Source organism: Antechinus flavipes, chromosome 2, assembly GCF_016432865.1.
Source record: "Antechinus flavipes isolate AdamAnt ecotype Samford, QLD, Australia chromosome 2, AdamAnt_v2, whole genome shotgun sequence".
NCBI lineage: Eukaryota > Metazoa > Chordata > Mammalia > Dasyuromorphia > Dasyuridae > Antechinus > Antechinus flavipes.
The window spans coordinates 58,521,937-58,539,053 of NC_067399.1; the positions used below are offsets into that span (position 1 = coordinate 58,521,937).

Here is a 17,117-nt window from a genome sequence, read left to right on the forward strand (position 1 = left end):
GTTAAGTAGCATTTATAAAGTGCTAACTCTAAGAGTGCGCGGCATTGTGCCGAGCTGCCTTTACAAGAAAGGCTTTAAAAAGTGTCTGTATGTAGTTTCACGAGTGAAGGAAGAGCGTTAGTAAGTATCAGCTGTGTACAAAACTAAAGCGCTGGGAGTTACAAAGAGACCCTTCTCTCAAGAGGCTCATTTAGGGAAAGAGGCGGTAGGAAGGGAGGGCTTTGGATTAAATCAATAAATTAAGACCTTCTCAGTACTAGGCTCCGTGCTAAAACCCTGGGCTTTCAATGGCAAAAAAAAAAAAAAAAAAAAAAAAAAAGTCCCCGCAATCTGCTGGCCTCCGTTCCCTACAGTCCCTTCCTACTCCAGAGCTAGCACGGCCTTAGTGACTTTGGACCAATCTCCCCTCTCGATCCGGTTTTCCCATTTGCCAAATGGGCACAATTTCTGCACAGGATGAGATAATGACATCATGGTTCTAAAAGTGCTTTGTAACAGCAAACCCAGCGGGAACAGAAGGTGAATGAACGCTGTAGGTACAGTTTAAAAGGGTTAGAGCATCCTGCCCTTCCCAGAGACTCGCCTTTTTCAAGGAAGCCCCTTCTCTCCAGCTCCGCGTTTCTCCCGAGGCCTTGGAGTGGCCCTCGCGGGCCACCGTCCACGCAGCTGATTAAGGGGGCGAGACTCAGTCTTAATTTCCTCAAGGATAATGGCGGCTCCTATTTAAGACATGAGACGAAGGAGGCCGCCATCTTCCGTAAGGCGGCTCTTTCCAGGCGGAGGACTTCCGGTGCTTAAGTTTGAGGTTCGGACTCTGGCGTTCTGAAAAATCCCTTGCCTGGAGTCTTCCCGCACATGCGCAGTGAGTGACTCGTCAATTCCCTTGGTTTTGCCTGCGTTCTTACTTCGGTTCCCACGTGTCTGCTCCCAGCTGGTTTGTGAACCCGCTGGGGGGTGCGGGTGGGACCGACTTCCCTCGCGGCTTGGACTCGCGACCGCCGTTTTCAACTTGAAGATGGAGAGGTCTGGGTAATCTTGGATCCCTTTTCTTCAGGGTCGGGGTCATTCAACCCCCTTTTACAGACCGGGAGAAACTAAGCGAGAGGAGGAAGCGGGGAGTGGCTCGGCTAAGGCACAAAGCTGGGGTTCAGGCCCCGCTCCCAACTCCACACCCGAGATTTTCCCACCATGGAACAGTGTTCTCGACCCGCTCCGCGAGACAGCTTGGACCGGGGTCTGAACCCCAGATCTGCCGCTGAGCTCTGGGGTGGCGGGTAAGTGTCGTCCCCGCTCTGGGCTTGTTTTCCTGAAAGATGTGAGAGGAGCAAGTTGTCCTAGACATTCTCCTGCACAGCCTGGCCCAGTCCCACTTCTCCGGGAGGCTTAAAGCCCTTCGGTGGTCCGCGGTCCGGGGACGCTGGGCCCCTGGCTATTCCTAAAATGCAGCACACGGGGCGGCTTGCCTGGCTGTAACCCCACGCCTAGAATTCGTTCCTTCCTCCCCTCTGCCTCCTCCTGACCTCCTGCAAGAAGCCTTTCCCAGCTTTCTTAAATAGTGGTTTTCTCCAGTTTACTTTCTCTGTCTCTGCCTTTTCGGCGCTCTCTCTCTCTGTCTCTGTGTTTCTGTCTCTGTCTCTCTCTTTCTCTCATTCACATTCGGCAAGTTGCCTCACCCATTAACTTTATATTGGTTTTCTCCAGTTTACTCTGTTCTCTCTGGTTTTCTATCTGTCTCTGCCTTTCTCTTAGGGTTGGCAAATTGTCTTCCCGTTAGACTCTGAGATCCTTGCAAGCAGGAACTTTTACCTTGTTTTTTAGGACCCCCAGTTCTTAGCACAGTGCTTGCTTGACGTTTCATAGGTACATAATAAATGCATACTTGACTCAACTTGTTTCCCCTTCTCACTGATTTCTTCCACATTAGCAGTCTCAGTCTCAATCACACTTGTTCTGAGTAGAATGTAACCCAGGTTCTATTTAGCCCCAGTCTCCCTGGATATGTCAGTCTTCCCTTCTTCAGGCATGCTCCAGCCTGATTCATCTCTTAAATTATACCTTCTGTCTTCAAGTTCCTCAAATTTGGTCACTTATTCTCACTTCCTGACCTCTCAATTCTTCGCTATTATTGACTTTCACCATTCCACTTCGGCTGTGCAGGGATTGGAACACATATTATCATCATCATCATTCTGTGCTTCCCCCAGACGAGATCATTTAATCCCATAAACAACTTTCCATTCCACAAAATACACTATTCAGTCATCCAACTCCTTGTGACTGGACCACAATTCTGTAGATTTTCTTGGCAAAAATACCGGAGTGGTTTGCTAATTCCTTCTCCAGTGGATTATAGCAAATAGAGGAGAATGACTTGCCCAGGAGTACATGGTTAGTATCTGTTTAAAGGCATATTTGAACTCAGGTTTCACTAACCACCGAGCTGTCTCCCATTCTAGGATTATAATGCTTAAGACATTGGTCATTAAACCCATGGGAATTGGGAGCACCAAATTAGAAAGAAAAGAAAAGAAGCTCAAACATAGAGCCCAGGTCCCTTTACCAAGAACCTTTAATGGGTGATCCTTCAGCAAAGAATACCGAAAAGAAATGGTCAGAGAAATAGAAGAAGCAGAGGGAATAGAAGGAATTAATCTCTGGAAGATGGTAAATAGTGCCACAGGCTGCATAGAGGCCAAGATGGATGAGGACTGAGAAAAAGCTGTCAAATCTGGCATTAAAGACATTTTCAGTAGTTCTGGTGAATTATTTCAGTGAAATGATGAGGCCTTAGAACTACATGGTAGAGTTAAGAAGTGAGAGGAGAGGAAAATAGTCCCTGAGCGTAGACAGCTCTCCAGGAGATTAGTTGAGGAGATAGGGTGATTGCAAGGGTAGTAGGACCTCTAGAATAGGTAGAGTTTTATAAGACTGAGGAAGACTTGGGAGAGTTTGTTGGCAGTAGGGAAGAAGCAGAGAAATAGGCAACAATTTAAAATTAGACAGAATGGATTGATATGTGGATCACTAAGCTGGAGAAGAAGGAGATGGTATTAAAAAAGAGTTGCCTTGGCAAGAAAGGTCTCTTCTTCATCCATGAAGGAGCATAGAATGAGGATAGTTGAAAGAATATGAGATGGGGAGAAGAGCTTGGGAGTATGGGAATAGCCTCAGTTTTTTCAACCTCAATTGAAAGGGATTGGAAAAGGGATGAGAAGTTGAAGAAAAGAAGAAAAGGTTTGGAACAATCAACTAGCAATGGGATAGAGAATCAAGAATGATTTTAAAGGATTGTTTTGCTGCATTGGGACAGCTGGTTGGCACGGTGGACAGAGTGCCAGGCCTGGAGTCAAGAAGACTCATCTTGTTGAATTCAAATCTGACCACAGGCACTTATTAGCTATGTGATCCTGAGCAAATCATTTAACCTAGTTTGCCTCAATTTCTTCATCTGTCAAATGACCTGGAGAAAGAAATAGCAAACTTTTGCTTTTCTTTGCCAAGAAAATCCCAAATTGGATACATTGGACACGACTGAACTATAGTAACAGAAACTTGTAGTCTTAAAGACCCATCTGAGTTTAGCTGCAAAAATCTGAAGTAGACCCTGTCTGCAGAGTTTTCTAATCACTTCCTATTCTATTCAGTAGCAGGAGGGAAGGAGGCAGATGATGAGGGCAATCCAGGGTTGGTGTTGATCTCCCAAATAGAGGATGACTTTCCCCCTTGGATCACACATAAATAACACTTTGCCTCTCTTAAAGTACTTATTAAGTACTTTGCATTTTAATTACCTTTGTTTCATATCTTAGACTGAATTTCATGAGGGCAACAACCAGATCTTATTTAATCATTTCTCCCTCTAAGAATGGCACGGTGCACTACCTGTGTTAGATGCTTAAGAGATAGCTGCTGAATAAATGAATATATGTATAAACTGCTTCAGAGGGTTAACAAAAATCTTCATCATATAAACCCAACCATTGGACTCCTGGGACCAAGAATATTGCCAAGGACAGATTTGCCTTTGAATTTGTTTTTTATTCCCAGTAGATTACATTGTTGCCCCTTCTGGAGATTTGTGGCTCCAAAAAGTTCTTTGCCAGTTCCCATTGATCAGAGAAAGAAAATGTGTCCTTATCTTTGTTTCACAGAAACTGAGACTGAAGAATCGGGCATACAGATGGATTTCCCTGACAATCTCTTTCCCACGTTCTTTCTGCCTGGCCCCCCTGGCCTGAGTGATTCCCCTGCCTCTTATCTGGCCCCTGCTTGGAGTGACTACATGCAGTTGCTGAAGCCCCCCCAGACCCAGGATCCATCGGTAGGAGCAGCCTTGGGGTCTTTTCTGGGGAACTGTTGCCTGGCTAGTCATTAGGTGGCACAAACCAACTTATTCACTGCTACTCAGATTGAGGGATGTCTCTTGACTTGGGGACCCTTGAAGTCCCAGACATTTAACTTGGGGAGCCTTCCCTGTATCCCCTGGGAGTATAGATTTGGTCCAGAACCTCTGAGATCTAATTTCTTTCACAAACGAGGACTCTGACTGTGAGAGGAAGTGATTAATCTGAGAGAAAGTGATTAATCCAAAGTTACACAGTCAGGAAGTGGCTGACTAAGTGTCAAAGTTGACTCCAAACCCATTACTGGCTCATACCTTCCCTACAGGAACAGGGAGGATTTAGATTTAAAAGAGCTGTTCTGGCTTAGCCAGGAAGAGCCCATTTTAATTCACAAGAACTGAATGGATCCCAGGCCTCTCGATTTAGAAGTACAAAGGACCTCAGAAGCCATTGAGTGCAGCCATCTCATTTTATAGATGAGGAAACTGAGGCCCAGAAAGATAAGATAGTTTCTTCCAGGTCACACATGGAATAAGCATCAACGATGGTATGGGAATCCAGGTGTTCTGATCCCAAAGCCTGTGATCTCATCACCATATCATACTCCCTCACAAAATGGAGATTAATCTTGGTAATATGGGAGTGGATTAAAGGAGTCTTTCCTTGTCTCTCAGATTAACCCCCAGCATGAAGCATCCTATGTGACAAAGTGGGGAAGATGGAAATCTGACACTCCTGGACCCCTGCCCTTCCTGCTCCCTGGTGCTGGTGAGGAGGCCTGTTTTGCTGTTTCTTACCCAATCCTACTTGCTGCTTTCTGACAACATTTCCTTAGACTCTCTCTTCTGGTACCCCCTTTTAAAAATTTTTTTTATTTAGTATTTGATTTTTTTCCAATTACATTTAAAAACAATTTTTAACATTCATTTTAAAACTTTTGAGTTCCAGATTCTTTCCCTTGTTCCCTCCTCACTGAGAATGCAAGTGATTTGATATAGGTTATACATGTGTAATCGTGCAAAATATTTCCATAAGTCATGTTATAAAAGAAAACAGACTAATACCCCCCCCCCAAAAAAAAAAAAAACACCTCAAGGAAAAAAAGTAAAAAAAAAAAGTATGCTAGTATGCTTCAATTGTCTTTCTGACACCATCAGTACTTTCTCTGGGTATAGATAGCATTTTTCATAAGTCCTTCAGAGTTGTCTTAGATCATTGTATTGCTGAGAATAGTTATGTCATTCATAACTGATCCATTACAATATTGCTGTTACTTTGTACACACAGTACATTTCACTTTGTATCAGCTCATAGAAGTCTTTCCATGTTTTTCTGAGAGCATCCTGCTCTTCATTTTTTTTTTTTTTTCATTATAGCTTTTTTATTAACAGAACATATGCCTGGGTAATTTTTTACAGCATTATCCCTTGCACTCACTTCTGTTCCAACTTTTCCCTTCCCTCCCTCCACCCCCTCCCCCAGATGGCAAGCAATCCTTTACATGTTAAACATGTTATAGTATATCCTAGATACAATGTATGTGTGCAGAACCAAACAGTTTTCTTGTTGCACAGGAAGAATTGGATTCAGAAGGTAAAAATAACCCGGGAAGAAAAACAAAAATCCAGTTTACACTCATTTCCCAGTGTTCCTTCTTTGGGAGTAGCTGCTTCTTTCCATTATTGATCAATTGGAACTGAATTAGATCTTCTCTTTGTCTAAGAGATCCACTTCCATCAGAATACATCCTCATACAGTATTGTATTATTGTTGAAGTATGTAATGATCTCCTGGTTCTGCTCTTCTCACTTAGCATCAGTCCATGTAGGTCTCTCCAAGCCTCTCTGTATTCATCCTGCTGGTCATTCCTTACAGAACAATAATATTCTATAATATTCATTTACCACAGTTTATTCAGCCATTCTCCAATTGATGGGCATCCTCAGTTTCCAGTTTCTGGCCACTACAAACTGGGCTGCCACAAACATTTTGGCACATACAGGTCCCTTTCCCTTCTTTAGTATCTCTTTGGGATATAAGCCCAGTAGTAACACTGCTGGATCAAAGGGTATGTACCTGCTCTTCATTTCTTAAAGCACAATAGTATTCCATGATAATTACATACAGTAGTTTATTCAATCATTTCCCGTTGATGGACATTCCCTCAGTTTCTAATTTTTGCTCTTAGAAAAGAGCTGGTATTAATATTTTTTGTAATTAGCATATTTTAGGTCCTTTTTTGTTTATCTTTTGGGAGATATACATTTGTAGCTTGCCACCCCTACCTATTGGGACCCAGGAACCCAGCCTAAAGTTTCCTTTATGGAAACTTCATTTATCAGCAGCTGTTTGGACTGCAAGCTCTTACCTCAAAACTCAGCGTTATCAGACATATACATTTCATGGACAAGGAATTAGAAGGATTCTTCTCCAAGGTTCTTAAGATTGCCTTCTGGACATTTATCTATTTTTTTTAGGACTTCCTCCTAAACTTAATTCTCAGACTTTCCACCTAACCCAGGTCCCTTTACCAAGAACCTTGGGCTCCTTCTTTCCCTAATTTTCCTTTCAGATCCTTGGGATCCTGAGCTAATGTCCCAAGATCTGCTCTTTCGGGGGAGAGTGAAGCAACCAGCTAGAGCCAAAGCAACAATAGATGTTATAGAGCAGGTAAGTGGGCAGTGGGTCTTTGAAGGGTTACTCTGGGTGCTGATCTTGGTCTGTGATTAATGATCACTGTCCTTGTCTCTATCCCCTTGTCAGCTCAACCATTTCCTGTGGGATCATGGAGACATTGCCTTTGGGCCCTTAGGAATGCTGCTGCAAGAGAATTTTAACCTGGGAGAAACAAAGGTAAGTTTGATCACTGGACAGCTGATAAAATTGGCCACTTGATGACATGGGGAGGTGACAGCCCGTTAACCAGAGGTAGGAAGTAACTAAAACTTTCTCTTTAGAAATCCCGCAAGAACAAAATGGTGATGAATACAGAATGGTTGCTCCGGGACCTCAATGGATACCAACCCAAGGGGCAAGTGACCCAAGGAAAAAAAAAGGGGAGGGTATTAAGTGATTTTAAGATTGGGAAGAAGGGAAAGTTGGGAAGTAGGACCAAAATTTTCCCCCAGCCATTAACTCCTGGTCACCTTCCAATGCTGTCTCAGTAAGTACAATGGAAGACCTGGATTTGGAGTCAGAGGACCTGGGTTTGAGTCCCAACTCGGACATGAGTTGTATAACTTTGAGTTTCAGTTTTGTCATCTACAAAATGGGGATAAAAATCTTTATACAACCAACTTTCAAAGATTGATGTAAGAAATGTGCTTTGATCCTTTCTGTGTCTTGGAATGGTGATCAGATATTGTTTTCAATAGACTGTTTCCTCTCCCAGGTGCCCCTGGGCCCACCTGAGCACCCGCCAGCGAAGATTCTCTCTGCTGGGGGGCACGGTGCTGGGGGAGGAAGTGGAAAATCTGCTTGGGGGGCTGCTGCATGAGGAGCTGGAGACACGCTGGAAGAGGCTGCTCCTGGATGAAGCTTCTACAGGCGGGGCTCTTGGTTGGGTTCCAGGGGCTAAACCCCACCATGGCCAGCTGGTCTACCCTACTGGGCGAGCCCACGACCAGCTGAGTATCCTTCTGCTGGGAGGAAACTGGCTGAGGGGGAAGGGTAGGGATACAGGAGAACCAGGAAGGAGTAGCTCTGGGGCTAATGGGCTTGAAGGGAGCTGGCTAGGTTTGGGGGCTGAATCTGCTCCAAGTACCTAGGCTGGGGCTCCGTTAAAGTAGTTTAGAAGAGATGGCCCTTCTCGACCTTGATCCTTTAAGACTTCCTTAGCTGGCTGCCCAGACTTCCAGAAGGTAAAACTGTCTCCCACCAAAGAGCCCCAGGCCCTTGGGGACCCAAGCCACATCTTGCTCCGAGGACCAGTCCGGCAGGTGGTGACTCGCACAATCCAGGGAGAAGGTGAGACCCATAAAGCTGCCTGTTTTCCCTCCTCGGCCTTCCCGATCTGGCTTCTGGTGCTCCTTGCCCCCATCCCAGCCATCAGAGTACCGCCTGCTTTCGGCTGACCCTTATCCTTCCTCAGCTCTGGTGGCTGTCCGCTCTGACCATCACTGTGCTTTATGGAGACTTGGACACCGAGGGCCTCCGGAGCCCCTGCAAGTGCTGGAGATGGAAAAGGAAGCTACCGGGATCAGCCTCAGGTGAGCCTGGGATGCAGAGGCTCCGGGGCTGGTGGAGGGGGGGACAGGGCTCCCCGCGCTGATCTGCTTCCTCCGTTCCCTGCAGCCCTCACCTCCCCGGAGAGCTGGCCGTCTGCACTCGCTCGGGAGCTGTGTGTCTGTGGAGCCCCCAGCATGGGTAATGTTTACCCCTAGGCCAGAGCTGACCGGCCTCCTCGGCCTGGCTGCCATTTTCCTCAGTGGGCCCGGGCATCTTGTGTGTGCCTGTCTCCCGCTGGCCACGAAGAGTGAGATGCAGTCTCCTTTCCCCAAGGCTGCGGCAAGTACACAAAGACCCCGAGACCTTCGTCTTCAAGGACCCCTCTTCGTGGCGCTGGGCGGATTTCACGGCCCACCCGCGGGTGCTGACTGTCGCCGACCGCACTGGGATCAGGCTCGCGGACGTCCGGGTACGGGGGTGTCCCCGAGAGGGGAGGCGCTGGGGCGTCCGTCGGGGGTGGGCTCCTGGGCGCAGGGACGTGACTTGTCCGTGGCTCTGCCCTCAGGCTCCCTCCGACTGCGGTGAGCTCCTTTTCCGCGTGGGGGCCGAAGCCTCCTGTCAGCGAGGAGAGCGCGTCTTGTTGGCTCAGTACTTGGGGACACCCGATCCTCTCCCCCTGAGTCCCACCCTTCATCTCGTCTGTAGCCAGGTAAGTGAAGTCCCCCCCGTGCAGACGTTGGGGGATGCCTGCAGCGCGCCCAGCTGATCCGAGTCCCGTTACCCCCAGTTCTCCCTCTACCTGCTGGATGAGCGTTTACCTCTTGTGCCAATGCTGAAGTGGAACCACGGGCTCCTGTCGCCCCCGCTGCTGGCTCGGCTCCTGCCCCCGCCCCGCCCTGAAGCGCCCCTGCCCCTGCTGCTCGGAGGACTCGGGGGCCACCTGCGGATGCTGCATCTTTCAGGTGAGGTCTGGGCCGAGACCCGCGGGAGCCAAGTGGGCTGCTGGGGAGGGAGCTCGGGCTGACTTCCCGCTCTCCCCTCTGCGCAGGAGGGTCCGATCGCGCCCCACAGCTGGCGGCGCCGCCACAGTCTCTGCCTTCACTCATTGACTCCCTCCCTGGCTTTCCAGTCCTGGAGCCCCACGGGCAGCAGCTGCTGCAGGACCGCCTCAGGGCTCCCCTCACAGGTGCGCCGCGGGGCCTGCTGTGGGAGAGGGGAGGGTGAAGGTGTCCCGGGCAAGTGGCTCAGGGTCCTCTGCCCGTCTTTCCCCAGGCTTGGCTGCTGTTGTACCGCCGCGTTGCCCCAGCCCCACCATGCTGCTGTTCCAGCTCTCCGCTGCCGGAGATGTTTTTTACCAGCGCCTCTGGCTGCAGCCAGACACCAGTTCAGAAAATGCTGGCTCTTCTTCCACTGACCACACGGAGGATTTAGGCCTCAATTCCCACAGCCAGACCTCTGCTACCTCATCCTTGGGCACAGTTTCTGAGCCCAGCGCCGTTTCCTGGAAGCCCCGGGCTGTTGCTTGCTGCCGCCGTTGGCTGAAAACCCTGTTACAGGTTCCCCCAACCCTCCCTTCTTGGGTACCCCCTACTTTCTCCCAACACCATCTCCGATGGTTGAAGGAAGAAAACAAAGGGAAGGTCCGAGAGGGCCTGCAGGCCGCCATGGCTGAAGGCCGGCTCCTGCTTCAAGGGGACCTGGGCCCGCTCCCTCCCTCTGATCCACCCCCTACACACGAGCCCTTTGGTACGGAAGACAAGTTGAGTGAACGTTTGGAAGCGTCCTGGGAGAGAAAGGGAGCCATTTGGTGGGACAGCCAACTAGATGGTAGCCGGCTGCCTAGAAAGCGGCAGTCACGGGAGAAGAGACGGACTCAGCTCTCTAGTTCTTTCTCTTCCATCAGATCCACTTCTGACTTCTCTGATGTCAACAGTCCCCTTCCTCATTCTTCAAAGACTCCTAGCCCTCTGCACAGGATGTCTGAAACTTCTCAGTCTCTGGAGCTGTCTCAGGAGCTCTGGGTCAAAAATATACCCCGAGAGCGGCGGCAGACACTTCGGGACTACCTTGCAGTCCTCCCTTCTCCAGACTCAGGAAACTGCTCTACCCCCCAATTCCAGAATCCTAGCAGCCAGAGCCTCTCCACTTCTGAGCCAGGGAAATGTTCAGTACCATGCTCCCAGAATCCAAGGACACAGACCCTCTTTTCTCCTCTCCCAGAGAGCTCCTCTGCCCTCTACTCTCAAAATCCAAACAGCCAGAGCCTCTACTCCCCTGAACCAGGGTTCAACTCTCTATTCCACTCCCAGAATTCGAGCATCCAGAAACTGCCCTCCCGACACACTCCTACCCTTGCAGGCTCACAGCCTCTCAGGAAAAAGCCCCGCATGGGCTTCTAAGGACTTTTTTGTGGATCTTAAGATCCTCAGAAATCCTTGGATCTCATAGGATTGTAACTTGGGACTAGAAGGGATCTAGTCCAACCTCATTTTACAGATGAGGAAACTGAGGCCCAAAAGGATTTACACAGGTGTCAAAGATCATTACCCTATTCTACCTCAATTATCAAAGCTCATTCTATGACTGAGCTTTTTGGGGGAATTTTCAGGAAAAGTTCAGATCTGGTCTGTTTAATGGAAATTAACTAGAAGGCACCCTACCCTTTCTATGCCCTGGTGCTGACATTTTCTACTAATTACTTAAACTATTTATTTTACAATGGCTTGCACTAAATGGGAACTCTCTCCCCCGGGGAGACGGACCATTATATTGAGCATCCTGGTGCCCATGAACCAGTGTGTGAAGTACTTAAAAAGGGTGACCCTTAGCCTCGAGCAAAGTCTCAATTTCTTCAGGGAAAATATTGAAATAGAGACTTTGAAGACTTGTGTTGAACGAGCCATCTTTTGGCTGCCTTCTCAGGTTTGTGCACTGGTAGCAACTCAACTTTCTAACTCAGCCTTTAAAATTGTTAGCTAACGTGCTTTTTCAAAATAATCTATGACCTTCAGACTAATAGACTCCAACTCCCCATAGTCCAATTTTCAGATTTGGGAAACTAACCAGTCTATTAATCTCTTGATGTGTTTAATCTGCCCATATGTACTCATCGGACCTCACCAGAAGTTGGTAACAGGGAAGGGGTGAGGTATATGCAAGGAGCTGTATAGAATTTAAAGAAATCACTTAAATTGTCCTGTGGAACAATTTTGTAGGGAAGTTGGTGAAGAGCCAAAAAAAACACATTTTTCCGGAACCCTTAAGTCCTGAGGCCTTATACCTATTTATATTTTTCAGTATCTTCCAATAAAGAGTACCAAATATTTGCTGATTAATCTCGTGTTATAGAATTTTTTTTTAATAAGTGATGAAAAATTCTGAAGTAAATACCAAATGCATAAAACGCTTGGTACTATATAACATACAGCTAAGCGAAAATGTTAAGATTAATTGCAGGAAACTGGAAAAGGCTCATCTTTGGTGAAGTGTACAACCACCAGTCTTGGTCCTGATGGACTATCTCTTATCAAGAAGTTGAGGATTATGGGCTTTGAATTTTGCCTATGTATTGTGTTGTTTTTTTTTTGTTTATCTGTTTTTGCTGCTATTGCTGTTCCCCTGCCATGGAGACGGGAAGGCAACTTGAAGGAGCAGCAAACTCCAAGAGTAGTAGTAATGGGAAAGGAGATGATTCGGGGAATACTGGGAAATAACATATAAAAAAGGAACCGATAAAACTTAGAAATGAAACTCGGGAACACAAATGCAACTACATTAACATGAACTGAGATGTTTTGGTAGGAAGAGGCCCCATTAACATCTCAAAGCTAGTAAACATTTTAGCTAGTGAAATGCCAAACCCATGTGGAAAATTACAGAATCTGAGATTTCTTGTGTGTAAACTGAGAAGTGGCAAATGAGATTCAAGGCAGCAAGAATAAGGTGACTGCTATCTTGATGTGTAAAATTTGAGCAAGTTAAACATTTTTAGTTCATATTTCTTGAACAATGGAATTCTAGATCTAGCTTAACATTTATTACAATAGATCCAAGTTCAGATCCAGCCCTGTTTGCCTCTGTTCCTCATCTGTAAACGGGTGACACATTGGAGAAAGAAATGACAAAACTGGTCCATTATCTTTGCCAAGAAAATCCCATGGATGTCATCCTAGAACCAGACACAACTGAACAATCTAAGCATTTACTAATGCTTAATATGCCACACGTGTTATTTGATCCTCACAACTACTCTGGGAGGCTCATATATTTACTATGACAAAGGCTTTTAGCTAATGGAGGTGATATAGTGTGATATTGGAGGAATGTTTTGTAATTTCTTGATACATGTTTTTTTTAGTAAAGATACCTTTATAAAAGCTTTAAAAAAATGGCTAGTCTCTTTCCCAATAGAATATAAACACCTTTTATAGCATCAATTTTTTCCATTTTTGTCTTTGAATCCCCAGTGCCTAGTATTGTGCTGAGCACATGGCAGGTGTTTTATTATGTACTTTTTGATTGATTTAGTAACTTCTGGCTTCTAATGATCAACCTATACATTCTCAATTTTTTTTTCCTACAGCAATAGTGGGTGGTTGATTCTTCAACCTAATGAAGTTATTCAATCTTTAAAGAAATAAAACTTCTAAAGGGAAGGGAATCATTCAATAAAAATAGTCAAGAAAATTGGCAAAATAGTTTATAACTATTTATACTATATAATACAATAAATTCTAGTTGGATGTATTCTATAATTTTATCAGTCGTAAAGTTGGGGAAAAAATAATAAAAAAGACATTGGAAAAAAATTAATAAAAAAGAGAGACAGTGCCAGAACTGAGTAGCAATGAACATGAGGTGGTGTTGTCCTTAGTTCCATCCTAGATTTAAGAAGCAGAATTGGAGAAAAATGGTTGGAATAATCATAGTACCTCCATTCCAGGATGTGAACGTCAAAAGATTGTTTATCTTCTCCTCTCTTTTTGTGAGTGGCCCAACCAGAAGCAATGAAGCTAGTGTAAAAAGTTCTAATAAAGGGCATGTAGTCCTGCCATCTCAGTGGACTGGAACTGAGCAAGGAAAAATTTGCACAGACACCAAGAATGGCCACTATAGGATGATAAATTCTCATTAGACAAAATGGGTTATTACAAAAAATAAAATAATTCTATAACTTATAGTTTACATATATAATTTATAATAGGAAAAGCAGTTCTTCCAAAGAAGAAAGAAAATAGATGGGAAAAATAACTGCATTAAATGTATCAGAGTTTGAAGTGGCGGAGACCTGAATTGTCATTTAATCCAACCACATTAAAGATGAGGCATATAGAAGTTAAATGACTTGCCTACTAGTCATAGAAGTAGGTGATGGTAGTGAGATTTGAGCCTAGTTCCAAATCTAGTGCACCATTCTACTCTGCCATACTACCCCCTCCTGAATTTTGATATCCAGAATCTAAAAAGTACCTGCTTGAAATTGCTGAATCATCATCCATCTTTGCATATTGAATTTCAATGTGTCCTTTTTAAGATCCAATTCTATGGAGCATAATTATGGGATCTATAAATTGAGTGTCTCAGAGGCCACGTGTGAAAAAGAATCCAGTCTGCTATAGAAGTGAACAGCGTTTACCCAGCCTTCCTTTGGAGATCCCTACTGGAGAGCAATTTGTTGTCTCCTAGGGCAGTTCATTCTACTTTTGGATAACTCATCAGGAAGATTTTCCTACATATAACTCACATAGTTCCTAGCTCTGCCCTCTGGGACTAAGCAGAGAAAGTCTGAATACAGACATGATTATCCCCCCTACTTATATCTTCCTTCTTCCCCCCACCAAAAGTCTTTTCTTTTCCAGGAGGAACATCCTCAGCTTCTCCAACCAAAGCTTTTATGTACACATCAAGGTTCTTTATCCTTCTATTTATCTTCCTTTGCATGATGGATAAAAGAGGACCAAAAGAAAAAAGGCCTTCCTCTATAAAGAACATTACGGTATTATTCTATGGGAGGGGAGATACACTTATACACATACATAAATGCAAAATATACAAGGTAATTTTTTTTTTTTGGAAGCAATTTCAGTTGTCACTTGCCCAGAGTCACATATCTAGTGTCTTGAGGCTGGATTTGAACTAAGGTCTTCCTGACTCCGGTGTCCATTTCACTACACTACCTGAATTCCTCAAATATATATAGTGTAATTTCAAGAAATACTATTAATGTGATCAGGAAGGGCCTCGTGTAGGAGCTAAGCTAAGCTGTACTTTGAAGGAAACTTGGGATTTTACTAGACTAGTATAGTAGACAGTAGGGAGCCAGTGGAGATTTTTTGAGTAGGAGATAGATACCAGAATTATGTCCTAGAAGTATCAATATAGCAGCCAGTAGGTTAGTGGTTTCAAATTCAAATAAAAATGGGAGCCCCCAAACCTCACACGTAAGGATCTCTGTGGCTGCATTACTGACTTAGAACACACACATTTTTTCCCATCAGTTATACAGGAACTACATTTGCTCGATTCTCGCTGCACTCTGGGACGTGGTAGGCCCCATGTGGTGTCCATTTGACCTCTCTGGTGTAGATAACAGTTTGATGAACAGAAAGAATTGAAGCTGAAAGGTTAGTGGTGAGGTTTTTGCGCTGGTTCAGTTGAGAAACAATTAAGGTCTGACCTGGATGTTGGGCGAGTGGAGAGATGGGGACTAAGTTTGGTAACTGATTGGCTGTGGAGGGGAAGAGTCAGCTGCCATTCCACGCAGTGTTACACTTTTGTTAAGTATGCTGTCTATGCTAATAATTTATATAGACAGAAGTACGTAGAAATTGACATGAAATAGCACAGAGTCCATCAGATCCCTGGAACCTGACACAAAACCAGTGACCGTTCCTATTCCTGACTCTGACCATTCAACCAGTTTTGAACTCATCTAATTATTACCATTCTCTCTCTATTTTTTTTTTTCCACAAGATTATCAAAAGAGATTTTGTCAACTGCTTTGCTAAGTAGACCAACTTTCTAGAGCATTCCCCTGGTCTAACCATCTAGAAATCGTATCAAAAAGGAAGTTTTAATACGGCATGTCTCACAAAGTTCCTGCTGACTCTTTGTGATCCCAACACTCTTATGTAGGTAAATATTTCCTATCCCTCTAATTATGTCTTCTAAAACCTTTGTCAGAAGCACTAGTTGAGTTCACTATCTTTGGTTTGCAGATTTTTTTGCAGAGCATTTTTTTTTAAATTGGGACATTTGGGCTTTTCCAGTTCTGCATTGCCTTTTTCATTTGTTATCTTTCAAAAAAAAAAAAAGTTTATTTTTGCTGAAGCAATTGAGGTTAAGTGACTTGCCCCAGGTCACACAACTAGGAAGAGTTAAGTGTCTGAGTCCTCCCTGACTCAGGTCTTCCTGACTTCAAATCTGGTGCTCTATCCACTGCACCAACTAGCTGCCCCAAAATTAATTTTTACATGCATTTATAATCTGTCTCTCCAACTACTGCCCCGCCCCCTCCACTGAACAAAAAAGGGAAGCCCTCATTCCTAAGTATGAATCGTCCACCAGGATGTAACTCAGGTGCTGAAGCTTCTACTTCTATTAGCACTTCTTTTCATGCTCTTTACCTGCTTAGGTTGGTAAATACTCTGCTTCCCTTACCCCAGTAGAATATAAACTCCCTGAGGAAAGGGATTGTTTTTATTTTGTCTTTGTAGTCCCAGAATCTTGTATGTAGTAACCACTTAAGGTTTGTGAAATGATTACTTCTAGGGAATAAAGTCAAATTTTGTTCCTATAGATTCCTGAAAAATTATTCCAACTCTCTAATCTGAGAAAAGTAAATTAAAAAAAAAAAACTTTTAGTGTTAATTTTCCTTCATAAAATTGATTTAAAGTTTAGAAAGCAATAAAATTCAGTGTTAGTGGAGAAAACAGGCACACAAATGGAGGGGATAATAATCTGGTACAACTTGGCAATGTACAATGTTACAAAATGTACAAATGCCATTACATATGCTGATCAGTTGGATGTTACAAAAATAAAGATCTAACTTTATAAAAGCATTCGTAGCTGCTTTGTTTGTAATAGCAAAAAAATTTATACTATTGGGTCCAAAGATTAAGAAATAACCAAAAGTGACATATTTGTATAGACAAACACTACTGTACCATTTAAAATGACAAATATGAAGAGTATAAAGAAATATGGAAAATTTATATAAAATGATACAAAAGTCAGCAGAATTAGAACATAATCATTTTTTCAATTATGTAAAAAATCAAAAATTAACTATTTCATATATGTTCAGACAAGGAAGTGATATTTATAGTATTTGGTTAAGTTTGCATTCTCTTATTTTACTTCCTTTTATTTTTGTCAAAAAGATAAAGAGATTTTATGATTTGGGAGATGTATTTATAGTATCTTAAACACATTAGGAGTTTAATAAATATTTGTTGAATACTGTTTTTTACAAAAGAAGTGTTAAGTTTATATCATAATAGTTTGTTCCAAATTTATAAACAAATATTTACAGGATAAATTCACCCTCGATGTATGTTTAAAGGATAAAGTTATATGCGAAAATAAACACAAATTCTCCATA

The 17,117-nt window shown here is 44.0% G+C and overlaps 1 protein-coding gene across 1 annotated transcript; it reads left to right on the forward strand.

Moving 5' to 3' along the window:
- Positions 1-759: 759 nt before the first annotated feature.
- TAF1C (TATA-box binding protein associated factor, RNA polymerase I subunit C) lies at positions 760-11,845 on the forward strand. The gene is made up of 15 exons (XM_051974929.1): positions 760-862; positions 4,152-4,321; positions 5,018-5,111; positions 6,916-7,013; positions 7,107-7,196; positions 7,301-7,374; positions 7,735-7,973; positions 8,193-8,309; positions 8,434-8,551; positions 8,637-8,708; positions 8,844-8,979; positions 9,076-9,219; positions 9,298-9,472; positions 9,559-9,696; positions 9,783-11,845. Exons 1-15 carry the CDS (start codon positions 856-858, stop codon positions 10,907-10,909), a joined length of 2,799 nt encoding a protein of 932 aa, XP_051830889.1. The 5' UTR covers positions 760-855; the 3' UTR covers positions 10,910-11,845.
- Positions 11,846-17,117: the final 5,272 nt, after the last annotated feature.